This window comes from Protopterus annectens, chromosome 9.part0 (assembly GCF_019279795.1).
Source record: "Protopterus annectens isolate FY-2018-M chromosome 9.part0, PAN1.0, whole genome shotgun sequence".
NCBI classification, from domain to species: domain Eukaryota; kingdom Metazoa; phylum Chordata; order Ceratodontiformes; family Protopteridae; genus Protopterus; species Protopterus annectens.
In genome coordinates, this window is record NC_056743.1 from 570,517,539 (window position 1) to 570,542,116 (window position 24,578).

A 24,578-nucleotide genomic window follows, 5' to 3' on the forward strand; every position below is an offset into this window, starting at 1 on the left:
GCTCCTGTTAGTATGGTTTTAGATTATTTGTCAGGCCTTCTTCATTCAGGAGCAGCAGCCTCCGCCATTAGAGTACATTTGGCTGCTATTTCAAATATACGTAATGGATTCCAAGACTCATCCTTAATCTCCCATCGTCTTTGTAATACCTTCTTGAAAGAGGTCTCGCATATCAGACTACCTTTCATTTCAAAGAACCGATCAAACCTTGGAGTCTAACACTAGTACTGCAGTCCCTTGCTTGAGCACCTTTCGAACCTGCTGCCACTTGCTATATAAAGTTCTTATTCTGGAAGTCTCTATTTTTAGTAGCCTTCACCTCAGCAAGACGCATATCCAAGGTTCAGGCCTTGTGCATAAAGCACCCTTACATAATCTTCCATAAGGACAGAGTATCACTCCGGACTAACCCTTCTTTCTTGCCCCCAAATTATCTCAGAATTGACAGTTAACCAGGCCATTGACCTACCAGTCTTTTTTCCAAACTACTTAAGCAAAGGAGAATGCTGCCTTCATTTCCTGGATGTACATAGACAATTACAATTTTATCTGGGCAGAACTAAAGCAGTACATAAATCAGACCAGTTGTTAGTTTCCTATTCAGGTCCTAAATTGGGAAACTCTGTTTCTAAACTGACCTTATCTAAGTGGTTGAGAAATTGCATATGTTTTGTCTACCAACAGAATCAAATTCCTCTTAACGAACAAAGTCAAAGCACACACCACCAGATCAATAGCGACTTCTGTAGCCTTTCACTCAATGGCTTCAATGTATGATATCTGTGCAGCTGCAAGGGCTACCCTCATACCTTTATCACTCATTACAAATTTGATTTGGTCTCCTGGGGAGAGCATCCTTTGGTTCAGTGGTACTCAGGAACATCCTTCCATAAGGGCCCCCCAGGACATAAAGTAGCTAGGACTCTGTCCCATCAGTAAGGAATGAATGAAGATTAACAACATCAGATAAAGAAACTATGTTCTTACCATAACATTCCATCTGTGTTGTTCATCTTCATTCATTCATAGGTTCATAGGTAGGTACTAGGCTATCGGCCCAAGGGCCTACATAAGCCTAGCCAACAAGGTTCCCTGGCTTACGCCACCCAAGAAAGTTATTTTCATGTGCCACTGTCGAGCAGAGACACAGAAGTGATGCCCGGGGTGTATTTCCTATTTTCTATCCACTCATCAAGATTTTTCTTGGAGTGCTAATGAAGAACTTTGCTTGACATAGATGGTTAGCCTGTTCCAGAGTATGGGAAGTCTCTGGGACAGGAATCTATCCCTCCAGCATGTCCTGTTTATTGTGGTGACAAGGTTTAGGTCCCTAGAGCATGTAGCTTGGAGGGATTGGGATTTCATTAGGTGTAGCATGTCCAACAGCTCTGGGTTTGACATAGCTTTATATGTTAGGCAGAGATCACCTCGGAGTAGGCGATATGCTATGGAGTAAAGCTGGAGTTTTTTTGAGGTGGTCAGTGTAGGGCATTTGTTTGAGGCCAGTAATTCTCTTTGTGAGGTACTTCTGTGGCCTTTCCAGCTGCTGCAGATGTCTTGTGAGGTACATTCCAAAAGGGGCATTGTACTCTATAATGGGTCTAATGAGTGTCCAGTAGAGGGGAACAATGACCTCTTTTTTTCCTGGATGAGAACCGTTTTATGATTAGGTGTGCCACGTAGAAGGACGTCCTGACTACCGTTACGATGTGACAATCAAAGGAGAGACTACTGTCCACCTGGGTCCCAAGGTCTCTTGTCACACATTCGGTGTTAAGTACATTGCTGCCTATGTGGTAGTTCATGGGTACAGAGTTTTTACCAAAGGGGATGACACTGCACTTTTTGGCATTGAGCTTGAGGCCATGGCTCTGACACTAGGCATCTGTCTCAGCGAGGCCCTTCTGTAGGATGTCCACATCATTTGGAGACATGACTATGGCTCCTAGTTTGCAGTCATCTGCAAACCTCGTTAGCCAGAGGCCTTTTGTGTTCACCTGTACTTCAGAAAAGTAGGTACCAAACAGGAGAGGTCCCAGGACGGAACCCTGTGGTACTCCACTTGTCACTGCTTTGTGGTCAGATTTGGAGTCTGCAACTTTTACAGTGTGGATTCTGTCAGTGAGCCAGTTGGCAACCCATCTTTGGACGTAGGGATTTATACCTAGTTTAGTGAGTTAAGCTGTAATTCCAGAATGGGGGATGGTGTCGAAAGCCTTGGTGAGGTCAAGATAGGCTGTGTGAACCACCTTACCCTCATCTACGGCTTTGGTGACTGCCTCAAAGAAGTCGATCAGGTTCAGGAGGCATGATCTGCCTTTCACAAACCTGAACTGGGTGGGATCCAGAGTTTGGAGGTTACCAATGTCTTTGTTTATAAGTTCCATGCCTTGCAGACCAGGCTCGTCAGGCTAATAGGTCGATAGTTCCCAGAATCAGTGGTGGCTCCCCCTTTGTGGAGTGGGATAACTGTTGCTGTGCGTCATTCAGTGGGCACAAAGCCTGATGCGAGGCTATTATTGAACATGGTGCTTAAATGGGGAGCCAGTTCATTCTGAGGTTTGTGTAAAACTCAGCCTGGGATGTTGTCCGGTCCCATGGATGCTGTGTTTTTTGGCTTTAGCAAGTGCAGCTTTTACCTGCGTAGTTGTGATTACAGGGACGCTGCATTCTTCCTGTATAGATATGGGCCCTTTAGGGGGTGGGGGGGTAAAGTTAGCACTGAACCTATCTGCCAGGATGTTGGCAATATCAGTTGGTTCTGTAATTTTTGTGCCTTTGTGCTGTAACTCAGAGCAGATCTGGGTTTTGCCATTGAGATTCTTGACATAGCTATAAAATGCTTTGTGGTTGTCCTTAAAATTAGTGGCAGTTTCGTTTTCATAGCTAGCTTTGGAGGATCTTATAAGGGATCCCAGCTTCTTACTTAGGCTGACCAGGGAGCTCCTCTACTCATGGGATTTTACTCTCTTTTGCAACAGTTTTCTCCTCCTGTTGTACAGTTTGTTTATGGCAGGGGACCACCAGATTGGCTTCCTTTTTTTGGAGGATAGCGTCTTGGTTCTGTTTGGGATAGCACGATCCATGCACTCGTGTAAGTGCTTATAGAGTGCATTTGTGTAGGATTCAGCAGTTGTAACTGTATTGTCCATCTGCATGGATGTCATGAAGTTCACCACTTCTGTCTTAAGCATGAAGTTGGCTTTGGAGAAATTTTTTACTGTAGTTTCCTTAATGGGGATCGGGGCGGTGATTCATTACGTCCCACCCTCCTTCCCCCTCCTAGGGGCTCCTGGGGGGTCCAGATTTGGTCCAAATCCTGCTTTAGGGGATTGGCTCAGCAAAAGCGTCTGGTTGCTTTATTACGGGCAAACTTGACCTGAGGTAACAGGGGAGAGGGACACTGTGGGTAAAGCTTAGCTTGAGAGTTTTTTGGATGGCAAGAGCTTGTTATAAGGCCAACTCTGTTCCGAGGATGGAACCGACAACCCATCAGTAATGAGTGAATGAAGATGAACAACACAGATGGAACGTTATGGTAAGAACATAACCTCTTTTTACAGTTGATACTGTATAGTTGTATTGCACTGCCTGGTGATTTTTAGTAGCCTATCTTCTGTCTGTTTTAAATATTTTGGGTTTATAATGCCTTGGTAGGAATGGAGTGCATTCCTAAGTCAGGGCACATATAAAGTTTATGAAATCAGTTTTGCTTACTTTTGTACGTGGGTCTTACTGCTTAACCTGCATTAGTCTGTATCTTCTTGTTTTTCTATAGATTTTTATGACTCATTTCAAGTGCAGTGCATTTATGAGTTGCTGCTGTCAGCTTTTCATCTTTTTGTTTAAATTTACCTGTCTTTAATCATCTGTGCATCAATCAGTTTGTGGTTATTCCATCAGTCCTCTGTATTTTTCTCTGTTGTTTTTCAGTTTACTTTCGTTTTGATTTCTGGTCATTATCTGTGTAGTCCTTCTTAAGCATTTTTAACATTTCCTGATGCTACTGCTTCCTTTCTTTAAGTTGATTCTCATATCTTTTCACTTCCAGTGTGATTTTGCTAATCTCTGAATGAATGCCTTCTGATTTGTTTTCTTAATGGTACAGAACTTTTAAGAATTTTTGGTTCTAGGGGTCACAACAGCTATATGCACTCCTACAACCACTGTACATGCACTCAATTTCAAGTAAGAACAGGACTCATTCAGACTAAGGGAGGTATATTTATGCCATACACTGATTTTATATATCACACAATAGGCAAGAATCAGTTTTCTTTTCTGTTGATCACGTCTGAGCTATCATCTAAAACTTGTAGGGCAAGTTGATATATAGATGAAATTGTATTCCATTATGTTAAAAGGCATTTTTTAGTATTAACTTCATTCCTCTGAAGTATTCCTTACTGTTATTTTTTATTATGGCTATTGTTATTATTACCTTATTATGTTTTATTATTGATTCTCCATTTATTTCCATATTGTTAATGTACATGTCCTTGTTCCGGTTCTTTTATATCACATTACTCTCCTAGAATATTTTATGTTTTTGTTTTCTTGCTAAGCAAATGTGCAAAGGCCTAGATGTCATCTTGTATAAGGTTTAACCACCTGTGTTGTCACATTAACTATACATTTTTACATCATCCTTAAAAAGGAAGCAAGATGCCTCTTTTAAGGATTGTTTTAATTCAAGTTGTACCTAGTCTTAAGAAAACAACTTAATGGGTGCAAGAAAACAGCAGCAGTGAGAAAGAATAACCCTGGAATATCTTTTGGATTCTTATACTTGGGAACGTAACTCAAACATTGTAATGTCTCACTTGTAAACTGATGTGCTTTTTTAGAGTAAACACATCACTGAGGTGCAACTTGTAAATCTGCAATACTTTTTTAATTCATTAATGCATGCTTCTGTGATATGCATTTTTTATTTATCCATGTTTTACAGATGCTCCGGACATTTCATAGCTTTCCATTATGGTTTCCTTTAGTAAAAATGATTTTTGGTTTAATGTGGTTTTCTTTTTTTTACTTTACTTTACTGAATTTTGAAATAAGTTATTGTAGACTATGTTTGTAGGAACTCCTGTGTAAAAATGATATGTTCTTGTAAGGTAAGCTTTTGGTTATAGTTATTGATATGGCTTGCATACTTTACTTTCAAGGAGGAGTGTTGTTTTGCCCTGTGCTAACCAGGTTGGCATCAATTCAAAGTGTGCATATTGGTAGTTTTTGCTCAAATCTATGTTTTAGTGAAGAGATGTATTTTTAGCAAAATGTTGGATACAGCATTTGTGTTAGGTTTTCTAGATGGGATCCTTCTTTCCATTCCATGTTTGCCTTATTGAAGATTTTTTATTTTATTTTATTTTTTCCCTTTTACTGCTATTTATTCATTGGCCATTTTATGTTCAGTAAGGGTCTTTACAGATGTTTTTTCAAAATGTAGTAATTTCTTTAGTGTTGAGTGGTATTATAACTGAGACTGCTCTTCTTGGATGTTCTTTGTGTTTCACTGTTGCAGTCATTACATTTGGGTTATCTGCCTGCAGGTAGCCCTCAGCCGGCCTGAATGTCAAAGTCTTGGGTCCTGCATCGGATGCTGTCTCTTCTTCCATGACGTCAGGTAGTCAGGGGTATAAAGCATGCAGCTGATGCCATTACATCAGTCTTTCTTGCCGTGTGGTGCCCGAAGCAGAAGCAGTTCGCAAGTGCCAGTCGGCCGACTCCTGAAATTTTCGTTTTCAAGTTTCAGAACCGAAGTCTTCAAAAAAGCTAAGTACCCCGTTGGGGATCCTCCTTCTTGCTCTAAACCGATGTCAGTAAAAGTTAACAATTATATTACCTGTGGAAAGCAAATACCTCATAAAGATTTTCATTTGTACTGTATTCTTTGCTTAGGCCCAGACCATGATGTCCCTCGCTGTCGGTTTTGTGCCTTATTCAATCCTCAAACTATTTGTCGTTGGTCCATTTTTGCAGCAAACTATTTCGGTACTCTGTTTAATTATCCAGAAATGGCTTCAGTAAGCCATCTGACTACCGACATTACGAAAAAATGTAAAGATAAAGACAGAGACAGATCGTATAGGTCCAAAGCTGCCGACGGTGATTTTGTTAAGCTAGTCGCCAGTACTCAATGAGGTGATTTCGCAGCCCCTGATACCCGCTACTTCAGATTCGCAGGCCACTACTGAGACCCATTCGGAGTCCGGCATGCCGCAAGATGCTTCTTTGACTATGGAACCTGCGGATGTCTCTACCTTGGATGGGTCCGGAGCCACTTTGCAGGCAGCAGCTTCTGAGGGAGTATGCAGGCCTACGGACTTGCATTTCAAACAGATGCCATGTTCTTCTTCAAGGCCTAAAACTTGACCCACCTAGAAAACCGATGTCCAAACCACATGGTCAGGACCATATGCCTAAAAAGCTAATTATAAGAATGGCTGAAGACCTTGTTACTTTAATTAGGGGAAGCCAGCCTTCTCCCTCTAAGAGACTTAGAATTGATTTTCCTTCCGATTCTTCTGATCAGGATTCTGAAATTTCTGTTTCTTCTGATTACAAGGATTTGCCCTTATCTACTTATGAGGATTCTGATGCAGAGGACTCCATTCCCTCTGCTTCCCCTCCAGAAGATTTTTCTTTTGTTGAAACTTTGCACACTCTTAGGGAACATTTTCACTGGGAAAGCCAGGATTACTCTGACTCCAAAAAGAGGCTTAGGGAATTCTTACTCCTACCTCAACACAGGCCTTTAGCTATTCCTCCTGTCCTGGACATTGTAGATGATGCCTTCTTGGAATCTAGCCTGGCCCCAGACACTTCACCTCCGGCTCCCAGGAAACCTGACAGATATTACAGAGTACCTGACTCTCACAAGTTCCTTTTCAAGAATACTACTGCGGACCCAGAGACCATTTCCCAGGGACCTAAAGGCATTAAGGCTACTACTGCCAAAACCCCTACCCCCTCAGATAGAGATTCCAGGGCCTTGGACAGATGGGGTAAGAAGGTATACACTTCTTCTAATTTGGCCATTAGGGCCTTAAATTGCCAGTTTAAAATGTTAAAGTATCAGCAACATATTATGGGACTACTTAAACAGAAAATTATGTTGATTCCTGACTGTGCTGAAAATAAAGAATTACAGGATTTAATGCATTCTGCTGAACAAGTTGGTAAACATACTTTGCAATGTGGTTTTGACTCTTTAAAAGCATCTTGCAGGGCTGCTGTCACTGGGTCTGTTCTTAGAAGGCATGTTTGGCTTAAGGAGCAAAATTTGCCAGATCATGTTAAAGCTAAATTACTGGATGCTCCCTTAAACCAAGATCACCTGTTTGGCAACAAAGCAGAAGTCTTTAAAAAGATGTTGGAAAAAGCTAAATCTATGCAAACTGCTAAAGATTTCCTGCAGGTACAGCCTCCCAGATTCAGTAGGCATTAGCCTTCTAAGAATTGGTCCTTTCCTGTCTCTTCCAGGCTTTCTCAGTCCAAACCCAGGAACAGCAGACCACCTAGGCAACAGTCTCAAGGGTACTCACAAGCCTAAGCAGTGGGGAGGGGGGGGGCTTCCACTTCCAAAGCTGGAAGTAGTAAGCCTCCCACCTATGGAAAACTGTCACAATGACTTTACCTTAAACATTTTCAGATCTGCTCAACTGCATGCTCCTTTAGAGGGAAAGATTGCTCTCTATGCAAAAAAATGGGAACTGATTACCCAGGACAAATGGGTTTTAAATATAGTTTCCCAAGGATACAGATTCCACTTCCACACCATACCAACCCTAAACGGTTGGCCAGACCTACCCCCAAATCAGTGGGCAGAGGCTCAACAGCAAGTTCTCTCTCTTCTAAGTATCAGGGCTATTCAACCTGTCCCATCAGAAGAAAGGGGACAGGGTTTTTACTCAAGACTATTCCTGGTACCCAGAAAAGACAGCTCCTGGCGTCCTATCCTGGACATCCCGATTCTAAACACCTTTTTGGTAATCCCAAAATTCAAAATGCTAACACTTCAGCAGCTGCTTCCTGTGCTAGGCAAAGAAGCCTGGTTGGCAACCTTGGATTTAAAGGAAGCTTACCTGCACATTCTAGTAATTGAATCGTGCAGGAAATACCTACACTTCAGAGCAGGCTGTATGCACTATCAGTTCTCTGCACTTCCCTTTGGCTTATCTACTGTGCCCAGAGTATTCACAAAGTGCCCAGCTCCAGTCATTGCATTTTGCAGGCAAAGAAATAGTCAAATATATCCATACCTGGACAATTGTCTAATTCAGGCAGAAAGCCAGGACATGCTACTAAATCATCTGGCATTTGTAAAGAAACTTCTAACCTCACTGGGGTACACCATAAATGAAAAGAAATTACTGGTGGTCTGGAGTGGGTCTGGGATCTGAGACGTCTACACCAGGTCCGAGGGGTTGGGTTTGGCTCTGAATTTGTCAGATCCATCCATTCCTCTCAGATGCTCGGCCCTGGACAGCTCAGATTTGATTCTCCCCTTGAGGCTCGGATCTGGGGGTAGCCTTGACCTATCTTCCTCAGAGGCTTTGACGCCGAAGAGTGGGGGAGATTTTCCTCATTCAGGGTGATAGAAAGGGATTTCTTTCTTTACAAGGAGCTGTCCTCTCTTGCCACGGATCTTACCCTTCTCCCATCTTTGATTCTGAGCTCCGAGCCATCAGAACTATTCCACAGGGTCAGCCAGTTCCTGAAAGTCTTCAGACAGTTCATCCAGAGGAATTCCCCCCTCTCTTCTGATACCTCTCCTGAACACCCCACATTCGAGGTTCCTCAAAAGAGGACATGTGAGAAGAGGCAAATAGACTCGCTCATGGAGTCTCTCACAGAAGACAATGATTTTGATGAGGGAGAAGGATCCCCCAGATTGTCACCTGATGAAATCTCCTTTGGAGATATCCTTGACATCCTGAAACAGAAGGGTGGTTGGTTGGTCTTCCCAGTCTCCTCCTGAATAATCAGTTTTTCTGGAGACTTTCAGTTCTGGATAATCTACATCTTGGGTGACCCCACCCTCTGGTGGTTGAACTGATTGACTTAGTTTCCCACTGGGCTTGGAAGGAACTGGACATTAACATATTCCCAAATGCCCAGACAAATTTCTGGTCTCTCCTGCTGATATACCCCATTGGAGCAAAGGTGTCCCGGTTAATGCTGTGGCGGTGGCAGCCCCCAAGAAGGAGCTAGCTGAGCAGAGCTCTTCTGTCCATCCACCAAACAGGGAGTCCAGAGCGATTGAGAGATTTGGAGAGCAAGGGTTTGCCTCGGCTACATTCGTGCTGAGGCCGTTAAACTACTTGGCACTTCACCCAGCTAGAGAGATTTGACTAAGGTGGTATCAAACACTCTCTTGAAGTCCATGTCTGCAGAGGATTTCAAAAAGACTTCCTCTTAACTAACCACTCTGCTGTCTATTTGTAATGCATCAGTGAGGCTGATCTCCCATGCAGCAGAAGGTATCTCATGAGCAAGCGGTTCACGCATAGCCATAAGGGGATATGTATGGGTGCGGCTATGCGGTTTTGCAGAGCAAGTCAAGACATTCTTTGTCATTGCTCCCTTTGATGACACTTTGTTTTTCAGGCCTTCAACTAAAGACTTGCTTATCTGCAGTGAACAAGAGAGAAAGACTTTGTCTGCTGTAGGAATCAAGTTTTCTACCCCTCATCGGACCTTCTGTAGAAATCAGTAAGGTGGCAAGATGATGTGCTCCCGAAAATCTCAGGGAGCTTTCCAGGATTCACACAGGGATAATTCCTCCAGAGGCAGAGGAGGAATTTTTAATGGAAGATGTTGCCCTAGAGGCAGAAGGGGGCCTGCAGAACCAGGGCTTCAGAAATACTTTTTCCAGTAGGCCCTATCAGTGCTCCTGAAGCGCTACACAACTGTCCAAATCTGGAGACAGTCAGGGGTCGTTTTAATTTGCACCTAGGTGCCTGGACAGATATCACAAAAGATTCATGGGTGCTAAGATTTGTATCCAAAGGTTATTATGGACCATTTTCCCTTCCTCCTGTCCAAAAGAGGAAGTTTAAAACAAAAACAGTGTAGTTCCGGTGACAATGAAGGCTGTCTTCTCAGTGCCAGATATGATTGTCCAAAAACGCAAAATATAGTTCAATAAAGATGTTTCTAAAAACAGATTTAATGAATACACCAGATATAACAAAACAAAAAACAAAACATCTACTGATTTAGCGCTTTCATCTCCCTCCGGAGACTTCCTCAGAATTAGTTAACTGACAGATATTAAAATCTTGTATACAAACTGGGCTGGCAATAAAGATTAATTAATTAATTGTCTCTTAAAGACCTACTATACATACTAGGCCATCAAAAATAAGTTGACATGACAGGTTGACCTTTTGAAAAACAGTGAATTCATGCTATACAGGAACAGTATAACACCACAGTTTAGTAAAATAATCCAAGACAACATGTTATTTAAATATCAATATTTATTTTTAAATACAAAGGTTCGTATTTGTAGATGTTTGAAAAGATAGATTAAGACAGCACAGAATTGCCATTATTTCAGTGGAACATGTTGTCTTGGATTATTTTACTAAACTGTGGTATTATACTGTTCCTGTATAGTATGAATTCACTGTTTTTTAAAAGGTCAACCTATCATGTCACCTTATTTTTGATGGCCTAGTATGTATAGTACTGATTCTGAGGAAGTCTCCGGAGGGAGACGAAAGCGCTAAATCAGTAGATGTTTTGTTTTTTGTTTTGTTATATCTGGTGTACTCATTAAATCTGTTTGTAGAAACATCTTTATTGGACTATATTTTGCGTTTTTGGACAATCATATTTGGCATTGAGAAGACAGCCTTCATTGTCACCGGAACTACACTGTTTTTGTTTTAGTTTCACTGCTCTTTGTGCTTGGTTATCAAAAGAGGAAATTTCCTGACGTTCCACCCAGAGGAAAAATGCAGCGCAAGAAATACAAAAGCTACTACAGAAAAGAGTCATCCAGGAGGTTCCACCCGACCAGATAGCATTTGGAACTTACTCATGGTTCTTTTTAGTGCCAAAGGAAACACGAGACCTAAGGCCCATTTTGGATCTAAGCAAAATGTGCCAGTATGTATAGAAGGCAAAGGTCCACATGGTTACAGTTTAGTCCAGCCTGCCTCTTCTGCGCAAGGATAATTGGATGTGCATTAGATCTCCAGGATGCATAGTATCACATAAAAATAGACAGGCAATCCAGGAGACATCTACACTTTCAGCTGGGAGACAGTCATTAACACTTCAGTGCACTGCCCTTTGGACTCACCTCAGCCCCCAGGGTGTGTAACAAATGCATGGCATCGTGGCAGCTCACTTGAGATTCAAGGGATTCTCAGGTGTTTCCATATCTCGACGATTGGCTCCTCACCTCCCTATCCAACAAGCATCAACATTTACAAGCCAGGGACTACTTGCTCCAGGTTTCCAGCACTTTAGGCATCTCAATAAGCCAAGTCAAATCTAGTCCCAGCACAGACCCTGGAGTTCATAGGTACTCTTTTAAATACTACAACTCAGGTGGCATCCTTACCTCTCCATCACATCTTTGAGATATCAAGTTTGGTCTGTTCACTTTCACTTGTCTCCTGCAAGATTAGTACTACAAGCTCTGGGATTGATATCAGCTGCCATACTTCTTGTCTCTCCAGCCTGATTCTTTATGCAAATTCTTCAATGGATGTTGGTGGTACAATGGCCCATTCTTTATCATCCCAGGTCTTTTCCCATAAGACTCACTCTAATCTGTAAATGGCATATTCATTGGTGCATTCAATCTGATGATCTTTTTCTAGGCAGACTGTTTATTCTTCTGCCCCCAGTTGCCAAAGTGACCACTGACACTTCCCACCTGGGGTGGGAGGGCATTTCATGGGAACGATGATCCATGGCATGTGGTCCCCTTAAGAGGCAAAACTTGCATGTCAGTGTCCTAGAAATGAGGGCAGTCCTACTAGCTCTGCAAGCATTTCAAGATGTTCTTCCTCTGGGGACTATTACAATCCATACATACAACATGTCAGTAGTCTGGTACATCAGCAAACAAGGAGGAACCCAGTCTTACCCACTATACAGAGAGGCCGTGAGGGTTTGGTAGTGGGCGATCTCTTCAGACTGCTTTTTCTTTGCAGTGCACATCCCGGGAAAAAACAGTGAGCTAGCAGGCAGGCTCTGCAGATCCATTCTGATGCCTCACCAGTGGTCTCTCAACAAGTTGATAGTGAATATGATCTTCAGCTGCTCAGGCCAGACTTGCTGCAACCTGTTTGCCTCACCCCTCAACAACCCGTGCAGCAAGTACTTTGCTCTGATCCCCATCGGGGGGAGTGACTGAGAGATGCTCTGATTCATGATTGGCCTCTGGGACTCCTGTATGCCTACCCTCCTCTCCCTCTGATTTCAAAGTTCTTATAGAAAGCAAGCAGTCTGAAAAGCTCTTTCATCCTCATTGCCCCTTCTGGCCTCAACAGTAATGGTTCTCCTTCCTACGGTCTCACTTGAGATAACCTCCATGGATACTGGAACCCACTCAGGATATCCTGTCTCAGCCATTGAGAATTCAGCATCCCAGTCTCCATGCCGTCAAACTAACCACATGGTTTCTCCACTTCCAGCAGTAGTTAGACAGTCCAGGTATTTTTCCCCAGTCTGTGAGATTGTCTTGGCCACCCAGAAGGCTTCTACCAAGAAAGTCTACAGAAGCAAATGGAAAAGATTTTGTGTTTGGGCCTCCAACCAGAATATTGACCCCTTTTCAGCACCACCTTCTGCATTCTTCTCTTTCTAGCAACTCTTTATAAAGAAGGAGCTAGTTTTTCTACAATTCAGCTTCAGTTGGCAATGATTTCTAATTTCCATTCTGGAAACAAATCTTTTCTCTGTCTTTGTCCAGACTGTGTAGAGCCTTCATGAAGGACGTCTTTCTCCTAAGATCCCTAATGGAAAAATGTTTTCCTCCTTGGGACCTTACTGTGGTCCTTCAGGCATCAACCCAGAAACACTTTGAACCAGTAGAAAAATGTGATATGAAGTTTCTTTCTTGGAAAACAATCTTCTTAGTAGCTATCACTTCAGCTAAAAGAATTTCTGAGCTCCAGGCCCTGTCAACTAAACCTCCTTATATTTTTCATAAGGACAGGGTGTCTCTATGGACCCATCCCTTCCTTTCTTCCTAAAGTGGCGACGAAAAGTTTCTTCCTAAAGTGGCGATGGAAAGTAACATTAACCAGTCTATACAATTACCAGTCTTCTTTCCAAAATTTGTGAATAAGGGAGAATACATGCTTCATCTTCTTATTCATCTGTGGTGGCGCAGTGGTAGCATTGTTGCCTCACAGCAAAAGGTTCTCCCATTCGATTCTCGGCTGGAGTGCGGGGAGTGCCTTCTGTGCGGAGTCTGCATGTCCTCCCCGAGGTTGGGTGGGCGTTCGAAAGACATGCGTAAATGGGCATGCCTTCGTAGAAGGTTGAACGCTGAGCTGGCACCTCGGCGTTCATAAAACTCTACTGCCAATCATTAGTGGACCGGAATTATGCTGTGGCAACCCCTAACCAGGAAAAAGCCAAAAGACAAACAACAACATGCTTCATCTTCTTGATGTGCACAGGCATTATGTATTTATCTTTACAGGACAAAACAGTTCAGGAGGTCCATTTAGCCGTTTGTATCCTTTTCTCCTAACTGCTTGGGTCAGGCAGTATTTAAAATTACACTAGCCAAATGGATTACTGGTTACATTTCACTGATTTATTCTCAAAAAGGACTAGATTTGCCATGACCCCCTCAAGCACACTCCACTCTGTTGATGGCTGTTTCATCTGCTTTTTGGTCAAGGGCTTCCATTGGTTATATTTGTGCTGTAGCCACTTGGTCAAAGACTCATACTTTTGTTACACATTACAAATTAGACATTGTGTACAGAAGCAGAGCTTCTTTTGGTCAGACAGTGCTCCAGCATATCCTTCCATGAGGGCCTCCCGAGGGCTACATAGCTGAGGACTCTGTCCCATTGGTGAGGAAGAGTGGAAAGGACAACATCAGATTTAGAAGTTCTGTACTCACCAGAACTTGGCATCTGTGGTGTCCATTTTCATTCCTCCTCACATTCCCTCCCTTCCATCCTCCATCCTTGTCACTCCTAGAAGTATCTGTTAGACTGTATTGGAACCATTCAATTCCAGATTTGAGCTCTGACTTTTCTTATATCTATATCCATCTCTGTTATAAACTGGGAGCTTAGGCAGCAAACTCTTGGTGTTGGGGATAGAATAGAGCATTATGGATAGAGGAGGAGCTTGAGAGCAGGATCCGAAGTCTTGTGTATGTGGCTGAGATAGATCTGAGGATTGGATCCAAACCCATTGGTGAGGAAGAATGCAAATGGATACACAGATGCCAAGTTATGATGAGTACATAACTTATGATCTATAAGCTAAACAGTATAGAAGGACTTAAGACCATGAACACATGCTGGTCGAAAGTTATGACAAGTGTCTGCATAGATTCCCAAATCCCAAAACCTGGATCAACTCTTGGGGATGTATATTCAGTATGATAATTCCTTGGGATATTTGACTTCCCAAAGGATATGATATTGCATTTTGTGGCATTTAGTTTCATTCCATGATTTAGGCATTATTTTTTTTATTTGGGACAAACCTTCTTGCAGGATAGTGAAGTCTTTTGTGGACTTAGTGACTGCTTCTAACTTGCAGTCATTTGCAGACTTAAATAGAACCCTTTGATTTTGCCTTTTACTTCAGAGAAGTAAATGCCAAACATCCCAGCATTGACCTTGGGGACTCCAGAGGTGACTGATCTCTTTGTATTGGTAACTTCCCTTATTTTGATCTTCTGTGTTCTGTCTGTGAGCCATTTGACAATTGAGTGGGTGACAGGAGTTTATTCACAGTTTATTTAGCTGTTCTGCTATGCCTTTGAAGGGGGATTATGTAAAAAACTTTGGCAAGGTTGAGGTGTGTGGTGTGTGCCATTTTACTTTCATTAACTGCTTTGGTGACCTTTTCAGAAAAGTCCAGCATGTTGAGTAAGCATGATGTACCATTGATGAGTCCAAACTGAGGCAGTTCTAGTGTTTGGAGTTTTCCATTGTCCTTATTAATTTATAATTAGATAAGTCTTTCCATGGCTTTGCATATGTGGCTGGTCAGACATATGGGTCTGTAGTTGCCACCTTTCTTCCTGGTACTAGGTGAGGGACTGGTAGAGTGGTGCAAAGGCCTCTAGGAATATGAGATCTTGCTACTATGTTACTTGATGCATTAGAGGGTCTCATTGTGGCAATAAAAATAGTACTGCACAAAAAAAAATAAAAAAATTAACCAGCCAGACAAGATGCCTGGAAATGGAGAGATGGACACTTGAGGACAAATAATAAATTATGTTTTGTTTCTACTGTGCAACTAACCCAGAGTTCTTGAAACGAGATTACACTGCAAGAGCAAGGGGAAAAGTTCAGAAGAGAAAAATCAGCAAACATTACATACACCACTTTTAAGGTCATTACTTGAATAAAAAACAAACCAACATGTAGACAAGATAACATTGAATGAGTTGGAAAAGGAAGCAAAAGTGAAGTATTAAAAGAGAGAGAGAAAAAATTCACAGGTATTTGCAACATTAAAGAGAGAGGAATGGACCCGAGAGAAGAATAAGGAAGTAATAATGGGCCAGTTTATATCCAGCAAAAGAAATCAGTGTTAACTATGTAATCGTAAAACAAAGTCAAACGTATTTGAATGTACTTGTAGACAAAGGCACCCAAACATGGTAGATGTTACAAAAAATAGAATAGTAACACAGGAGTCTAATGTAGTGTTAAGTAAGCAGTTTGATACAGAAATGAAGGAAATTGAAAATTAAATGCTAGATAATGAAGTGAAGGATTTGAATGGGAATCACAGATGCAAATATTAAAACAGGTAGAGCATGAAGAAGTGACAAAGGAGTAGAGCAGTGCATTAGTAGAGAAAATCACTCATTAGCTCTATTAATTGTTGAAAGTAGTAAAGATGTCTCGCAAAATGAAATGCCATCATCATTTCAAAGGCAAGATATTTCCATGCAGAGTCAGAAAGAGCAGGAAACTCAAACCGTAGAATAAATTCTCAATCAGGAAGAAAATTATTTAAAAGAATACCTGCTGAATTTGATAGAACTGGATGAATGTAATATATATATATGAGAGACAGAGGCTGCCAGAAATGAATAAGACACTGATCATTAAAAACGTAAGCTAAATTAATAAAGTAATTGGAAGTATAGAGAACCACATGATATAACATAAATTAACAGATTACATTATTGTGCAGTGAAACTAATAACAGACATCATATTACCAAGAAGGCATAAATTAGTAAAGGAAAATAAAGGGACAAATAGATTCCTGCCATGGAAGCATTGACTGGAAATTATTTATGAAACAGTTAAGAAAAGAAGTATCATTATTGGGATAATACAGAAAAGGAAATCACTTTAAAAAATACTAGAAAAGTGAGAGAGTTAAAACAAAACCATGATATCAAAACATATCAGGATTTGAGTTTTACTATCTCTACCAGTAAATTAAAAATCTCTGCTCAGACTAAACTATTTACCGGATGCCCTGAGAAAAATAAAGAAAGGATACAAAACAAGCCATGTAGGGATGGCCCAAAGATATTTTACAGGGAGTTAGTAAAGAAAGCAGCAGTAGTTGAGAAACAACCAAGAAAAGAGGAAATTAATAAATTATGAAGAAATATCTGATGACCCAGTTGAGCACAGTAAGGAGGCTGAGTGGATAAAAAGAAGTGTAGGAACAAATAAGAGACTCTGATATAGAAGGTATGGATTGGAATGAAGTAACTCCTACTGAGACAGAGTTAAAGCTAAGAAAGGCAACCAGATAGAAAATGCCAGGTCTGGATGCTGTATCTAACTTTTGGTTAAATGTATTATCACCCTTGCATTGTGATTTAGCCTTGAGTAAAAACTGTTTTTCTGTATACCCCAAATGACACTGGATTGGCTAACAATGGGGAAATCAATACACATACTTAAAAGTGAACCTGTAGCTCACCCTAAGAATTATTGACCAATAACTTGTCTCCCAACAATGTACAAGCTGTGTATGGGAATTGATGCAGATAGAGTATGCAGTCATTTAGACAAACCTTCAATCATGGCTATAGAACAGAAGGGGGGTCAAAGAGATTTGGGTGGAACAAAGGACCATCTTTTGTTAAATAAAGCCATAATGGAGAAATGCAAAAATGAAGAGGAATCTCAATATGGCATGGATAGATTACAAAAAAGCATTTGATAGTATTCCCCACTTCTCAATCAATCAGATATTAGCAAATTGCATTATAGTTACTATGAAGAAATGACCAATTTGAAGCTGAACTATAAAAAGGACAAATTGCTATCAAGGGTGTGAAAATCCAGAGTGGAATATTCCAGCGTTATTCTTTGCTACCATTATTGTTTTGTTGCGTTTAATCCATTAAGCTGTTTACTCACAGCCTAGGTCATGGATTCAGTCTGACTCTAAGAAAATCAAGTGAAAGGATATTTCATCTACTTTTTGTGAATGACTTGAAACTGTATAGTTCATCTGATAAACCTCTGAAAGAACAACTACAAGTTGTTAAATCCTTTTCAGATGACCTGGGAATGTCATTTTGTCTCAACAAATGTGCAAAAGCAAATTTAGAAAATCTGGAAAATTGAAGACTCAAAAAATATAACATTTGGGGAAGAATTTGATATAAAAGGTTTGAAACAAGGAGAAGTTTACGAATCTAGAATAGATGAAGGGCAATGGCATGAAAAAATGAGAACAAAGCTCAGTAAGGAATATTTTAGAAGACTAAAATTAATGCTGAAAACAGCCTTGACATCTATGAATAAAGTTCAAGCTATAAATCAACTTGCACTTTTTTGTTTTAACGTATAGCTTTGGGGTGATTGACTGGATGCAAAAGGAGTTGGATAAGCTGGACAGGAAAACAAGAAAATTGCTCCATGCCCATCAAATGATATACAAACAAACAGTGTTTGTCAAGATTGTATATCCCCTTGATCTGAAGGAGGCATTGGCTTCCTTGAAATCGACTATACATATAGGTTGGCGATTGTGGGATTGCATATGTACTAATTGACATTGTCAGATCCAAATATGCTAAAAGTTCTAAAACATGAACAAAGGAAGTCCAAGATGATCTCCTTGCTTAGGTTAGCAGAAGTCTTTAGGAAAAAAGCAGGCATGGAAATCCAACCAAACACTAGAATTGCCTTGGTTTAAATTTCTCGAAATGCTTCATTTTTTACATACCTTGATTGGAATGGACCCCATTCCTAAGTCAGGGCAAAATTAAAGTTCATGAAATCATTTTTGTTTCACTCTTTGACATTTAATACAAGTGCTCTTCTCAGCACCAGCAATGTACCCAGAATTGCCTCTTTTTTCAGTTCATAAGGGGTTACTTTTATTGGTAGAATATTTAGATAGGTTTGAAGATTATTTTTTATTAGCCCAGTTGCTCATACTACAACTGGAATTATCAGTGTATCATTATTGCACATTGCTGTACCTTCTGCTTGCAAGTCCTGATATTTTACAAATTTATGTCTTTCAGTTCATAAGACACTGTAGTGACTGGGTGCAGCAATGTCCATAATCAAAGCTATATCTGTCTTTTTCTCTTAAAACTACAAGTCTGTTTGCTACTACCTTCTTAGCTGCTGGTATGAGGTGATTCCACGTTATCATAACCTCATAATTTTCATCAATTTTCAACAATCTTTTGCGGTTCATGCTTCCAATGTATCGCCAGCTGCCTCTATGCTGTAATGTTTACAAAGTCTCCAGTATAATAACTTTGACATATTGTTATGTCTTTCAGTATAGAAGTCTTCAGTCATGAGTGTAATGTACTCTACAACAAGATGTGTAACTGGAATATCAGATCAAGGGGATATACAATCTTGACAAACACTGTTTTTTTGTATATCATTTGATGGGCATGGAGCAATTTTCTTGTTTTCCTGTCCAGCTTATCCAACTCCTTTTGCATCCAGTCAATCACCCCAAAGCTATACATTAAAACAGAAAAAGTGCAAGTTGATTTATAGCTTGAACTTTATTCCAGCGTTATTCTTTGCTACCATTGTTGTTGCATCCAATTCTTTAAAATTTTTCACACACAAGACTGTTTTGCTTATTGCTTTGACTTCAACTAGATGGATATAGACTATATTTTGGATATATTTTAGAACAAACCATTCCTTTATCCAAGGTATGTTTGTTACTTTTGGTCTTCTTATGTTCTATATTGACCCCAACAACTGAGATGAAGGGATTGTGTATACTTAGGATATCCATTGGCAGTTGAGATTTTACTTGGACAGAACCATATATTTTTGGAAATTTAAATGTCTTTGTTTCCATTAATGGAAAAAAAAAAAAAAAGGGCAATCTGTATCTAAGCAACACATTTCCATGCAATCCAGTCTTATTTCTCTCACCATGGTAGATGCTCCCTTCAGAAAGTCAGAGCTCACTCTTCCAGAGCTGTGGCTACTTCTGAGGCTTTTTGGGAAGTGGTGGACTCTAGGTCTATCCTAGTGGCAGCTTCTTGGTCTTCTGTACACATCTTATACTAGGTAGTACAAGCCAGATTCGGTCTCCATAGAAAAGAGCAGGATTTCCAAAAGCAGTTCTGCAAGTACTACCAGACTGTCTACCTTCTCTAGCCCCCATTGCTCCTAACTTGTCAGTCATCCCATATAGTTATGGGTACTGCAACAGTGATCTAATGTAGAACAGAGTGCAGTTATACAAGTTAACTTACCGTAGCAGTAGATGTTCAAGTAGATCATTTTTAGAGTATTAGCACCCTCCCACCTTTCCTTTTTTCCCTACTCTTTCCAGGCTGGAGTGGGGTACTCTACCTTTACCCTCCTGACATAACATGTCAGTCTCTACTGGTTTTGACTAAATTGTTGTAGAGCTTCAGACTTGTGCCTTCCCTTTGAGCAGGGAAGCTCTGATTTTGAAGTGCCTGTACCCCCCTTTTGTAACAGCATGTACACATATGGTAAGGGTGGATGTACAGAGTGTGGGGAATGATTTCAAGGCTTTGTAGACTATATGGGATCCTATCCTTTCCAAGATGTCTCATTTAGTTATGGCTACTGAAACAGTGGTCTGTCCTAACATCTGTTGTTAAGGTAAGTTAACTTACACAACTATGCTTTCCTGTTTTCTTGTTGCTACCTTTATTCTCTTTCTGTTTGTCTTGGGTTATATTTTTTTATACATACTGTGTCTGTATTTATTCACTCTAATCTTCTGAGGCAGATATTGCAACTTAGTGTTGAAGACATATGCAGAGTCCTGAATGCTTTTTCTCTGCTAAGTTTGTTTAGTGTGACCTACTTCTGGTAATTTAAACTGCTGTTCTTCACCATGTCTAGTGCATAAATCCTGCCAGTTAATGCCATCACTGCAGAGACTTGATTCCTTTTTGTAATTTGAAGCAGTAGTTTAAAATCTTATTTTAATTGCATTTAGAGTGATCAAGTAAGCACCCCATGGTCAGAGTTACCCAGCAGCTCTAATGCTTCGGTATTTGTAGCAAGGCCAGGAATGTTCATGAAGACCAAGTTTAGGGTGTTTATACACCATGAGTGGAGAAGGAAACTAATAAAAGTTATTTGTGTTCATGAAATCAGTAAATATAGCCTCACAGTGAAGTTCTGCGATAACCCAATCTGTTTGAGGGTAATTAAGTTCACCTATGATAATTGTGGGCTCATTCCCAGCTTATTAAGTAAGTACTCTAAAAAGTAAGTCTTGCACTTAGTGCAGGGAACTAAAACTCATGAGTCACTTTGGCACAGGGTTTGATTCCTTCCACATTCATTTGCCAATTGTTTAACTCTGAGCAAGTCACTTAACCAGCCAGTGTTCACTGGTCACCCTTAAAAGGTACAGTTTTTCCAGTGGGCTTACCCAGTAAACAAATGGGTAAAATACATTTTAAAAAAAGTATGTTTGCCCCTGTTCATCCATGTTTTTTGATAGGTGAAAAAAAATCTGAAACTGTAACAGATATTGTACATATTTGTGATGAATGTGTCAGTATCAGGGTTAGAAAGAACTAAATGGCCAGTGATAAAATTATGCAGAAAAACCACCAGCCATGCTAGACTACTTTTGTATGATAGTATGAAGTGGCCTTAAATAGGAATGTGTGTGAGAGTGGCTCCTCTGAGTCTGATTGTAAGTTCTAACTACTGAGTGCACTGACACCATCTGAATCTGTGTAATTGGTACTTTTGTTTATTAGTAATAATAATAATATATATATTTGTACTTGCAGCATTACCTGACATGCTTCAGTGGAACAATAGCAGTGCCATTTTTATTGGCTGAGGCAATGTGTGTTGGCTATGATCAGTGGGCCACAAGCCAGCTAATTGGAACAATTTTCTTTTGTGTGGGCATTACTACTTTACTGCAAACAACAGTAGGATGCAGGTTGGTTCCAGATTCATATTTACATTTCTAATTGTTGTTTTTCACTATTTGTATATATGTATGAAAACTGTATACAGTTGATATGCCTAGACTTCTCTGTTTAGTCACACCAAGTAATTTCTCTTGCATTTCTTCTGTACCTGTCAAACCTGCGTCCAAGCTGATTTGTCTTCTGAGTTTTAATTAAAATTTTCCCCATCTGTTAGGGAAATATACTGTATACAGTTGTATTGTTGCATGGGCATTCAGAGTATATTTATATATTACTGGACCAGGTCGATCTGTGGCATAGCAAATTCTCTAAACGTAGTCAGCTAACTCATATTGCTTTGGTATGATGTCATTGATTTAACATGATGAGTGTCATTGCTGTCTGTGTGTGTGTCTGTCTGTGTTACCCAGATTAGTGGTTTGCTTGAGTCAGTTTTTTCGTGAAAATATATATATTCCCAAGATATTACCCGACACTGTATGAGAGAAGCCCCCTGTATAGACTAAATGATATGTCTGTCCTTTAATATATGATCTGATGTTGTCAATCTTCACATAATTCTTGACTGTGGGCTCAGTTCTGAGCCTCGGAACCAACTCTATCTTTATTCCAGCTCACGCCTTCCCAAAACTCTCAAGCTAATCTCTACCCACAAGGCTCCTCACCAAATTACCTCAGATCTTGTTTGCCACTTTGTAGTGCCAGCCGCATTCTGTCCAGTCTCTCGAGCGTTGGCATTTCCTCAAACTGTAAGTTAGTTTTTCCTTTTTTTTCCACATTTTTATCTTTAACGTCTATGTATACTACCCTGCTCCTCGTCTAGATAGTTTTCTGGTGTGTGAGTGAGTCTGTTTTTTTTCTCCCCCTTGCCATTAGGTAGACTCAAATACCATTGTTGGTACATCCCCCCACTTACCTTCAGGTAGTTCTTCATACATCATTGGTAGTTCACTTCCCCTTCTTTTCCTTTCTTTGATGCATCTAAAAAAAAAAAAGGCCCTATCTGGTCCTAAGACAGAAACCAATTCCTCCTCATCATCATCATCTTCTAAACCTAAAAAACAGAGTCACCCTGTTCCGACAAGTTCCTCAGAACCACCTCCTAAAATGGCCAAATCCCCTATGGTGCTGACAGCCTCCTTGACACCAGTGGGCCAAGATACTCACTCCTCTGTGCCTTCGGCACCAACATCTGCCACATCATTATCCTCATCTGTGCAGACAACACTCACTTCGGTACCAGCCGACCACTCAGTACCAAAGAATCCTCAGATAATAATTTTACCTTGTACAGTGTACTGTGCTCCCAGTCCCTTTTTGGAGAGACGGCCTCCAGGATCTACATTGGCCTCCTTTATTCAGTCCACCAAGAGCTTAACAGAGTCAGATATTGTGGGACTGATGCTTTGGCACGTGACCGAGTGGATTAACTCCTTCCATGGTTCCTAGCATTGTTAGCTCTGGAACCTTGTCTTTGTCCACACCAATCTATTACTTCTTTGACTCCAGACTCAGTATATGGACTTTTGAATGTGTCTTTAAATTTCATGCACTAGTCTGTTTGAATGAAATGCATAACAGCTGGTTTATTAGTAATATAATTGTTTAATTATTCAATTGAGTGATGTTGATTAATTGCATTATTTGAAAGTTAAAGGGTATATATAGGGACAGACCTGTAATGTAAAAATGTTCCAGCAGAAGGCAAGAAGCTAAGGTACCAGAACGTTGTACTATTAAAGAAGTTTTGTCCTGCCAGTGGTGTTCCTGATCGTTTATGTGGTTGAAATTAAGTTTTCATTTATGTTTGGATATATGTAAGCTCAACCCCGTCTTCTACATCAGGGTGGCCTCGGTGCGGGATGGGACCACGGTTCTGAAGGAGTCTGTTTTGGTTCCAGGCTCCCGTCCCTCTATGGGGGGGGGGAATCTGCCTTCCAGGCTATGGCGAGGACCTTGTCCATTGTGGGCAAACAGTCTATGCCTTTCCTATCAGACGAAACATTGTGTCCATCCCCTTGACCAGAGCTTCTATGCTGGGACAGAGGGTACAAAAGTCTCAGGACCAAATGACTCTGGTTATGTCTTCTTCGGACACCTCTCTGGAGCAACCCACCGAAGAGGTACCCTCTAAATAGAAGTGCAAGAGGAAACACTTGGACTCCCCTGAAGTGTCCTTCACAGAAGATACTGATTTCAATGAAGTGGAAGGTTCCCCTAAGTCCCCCGGAAGTTGTTTCCTTCGGGGTCATCCTAGAAATCCTTAAACAGAGGGGTGGCTGGACTACCCACCATTCTTCCTCAGGGGAATCATATACCTAAAAGCTTTTTGTGCCCAGCCCTCTTAACTCTTGGATCTCTCTGCCTGCTGATCTTAAGTTGATTGCTCAGCAGGCTTGGAAGATACCTGACACTATCAAGCCGGCCCCCAAAAGTCCTGATCGCATTCTGTCTGCCCCTAAAGATGAGCAACACCAGGCCAAAGGTATTCCTGTGGATACCATGGTGGTTGCGGCAGCCACCACGAAGGATATGCGTATAAGCTTAATCAGCCTTTGCTCTCAGGTCTATGAACTGTACGGCACATTTTACCAGGCTTCAAAGAGTCTAGGATGGCGAGCTGAGAAGTCACTTATCTCCAACTCATCCATGAGGCTAATTGCTCATGCTGCTGAAGGGATGATAAGAGCAGACATCAGGAGACACACCTGGATGCACTTGTGATTTTGTGGAGCCATTTAACTCTTCTTTTGTCAATTCTCCATTTGATGGATCATCCCTGTTTAGACCCAAAGTTAGAGACTCTAGCTAGATGTGAGAAAGATGGGAAGACCCTTTCTGCCATGGTCATACACTTTTCCACTCCTCAACAGCCCTTTTCCAGAAACCATAGAAGTTGTAGTCTATAGTTCAAAACCCCCCAAGGACCTTTCCAGGACCCTCGTGGCAATGACTTCCCCGGGGCAGAGGGGGAAGTAATAATGGAA

At 40.9% G+C, this 24,578-nt stretch overlaps 1 protein-coding gene across 3 annotated transcripts in view; it reads left to right on the forward strand.

The window, feature by feature from the left end:
• Positions 1-24,578, forward strand: part of SLC23A2 (solute carrier family 23 member 2) — a 1,130,684-nt gene that overhangs the window by 515,590 nt on the left and 590,516 nt on the right. For all 3 annotated transcript variants that reach the window (XM_044083095.1, XM_044083098.1, XM_044083097.1), the window contains exon 5: positions 21,442-21,599. In XM_044083095.1, coding sequence (XP_043939030.1) covers positions 21,442-21,599 — 158 coding nt within the window. The remainder of the gene's footprint in view (positions 1-21,441; positions 21,600-24,578) is intronic.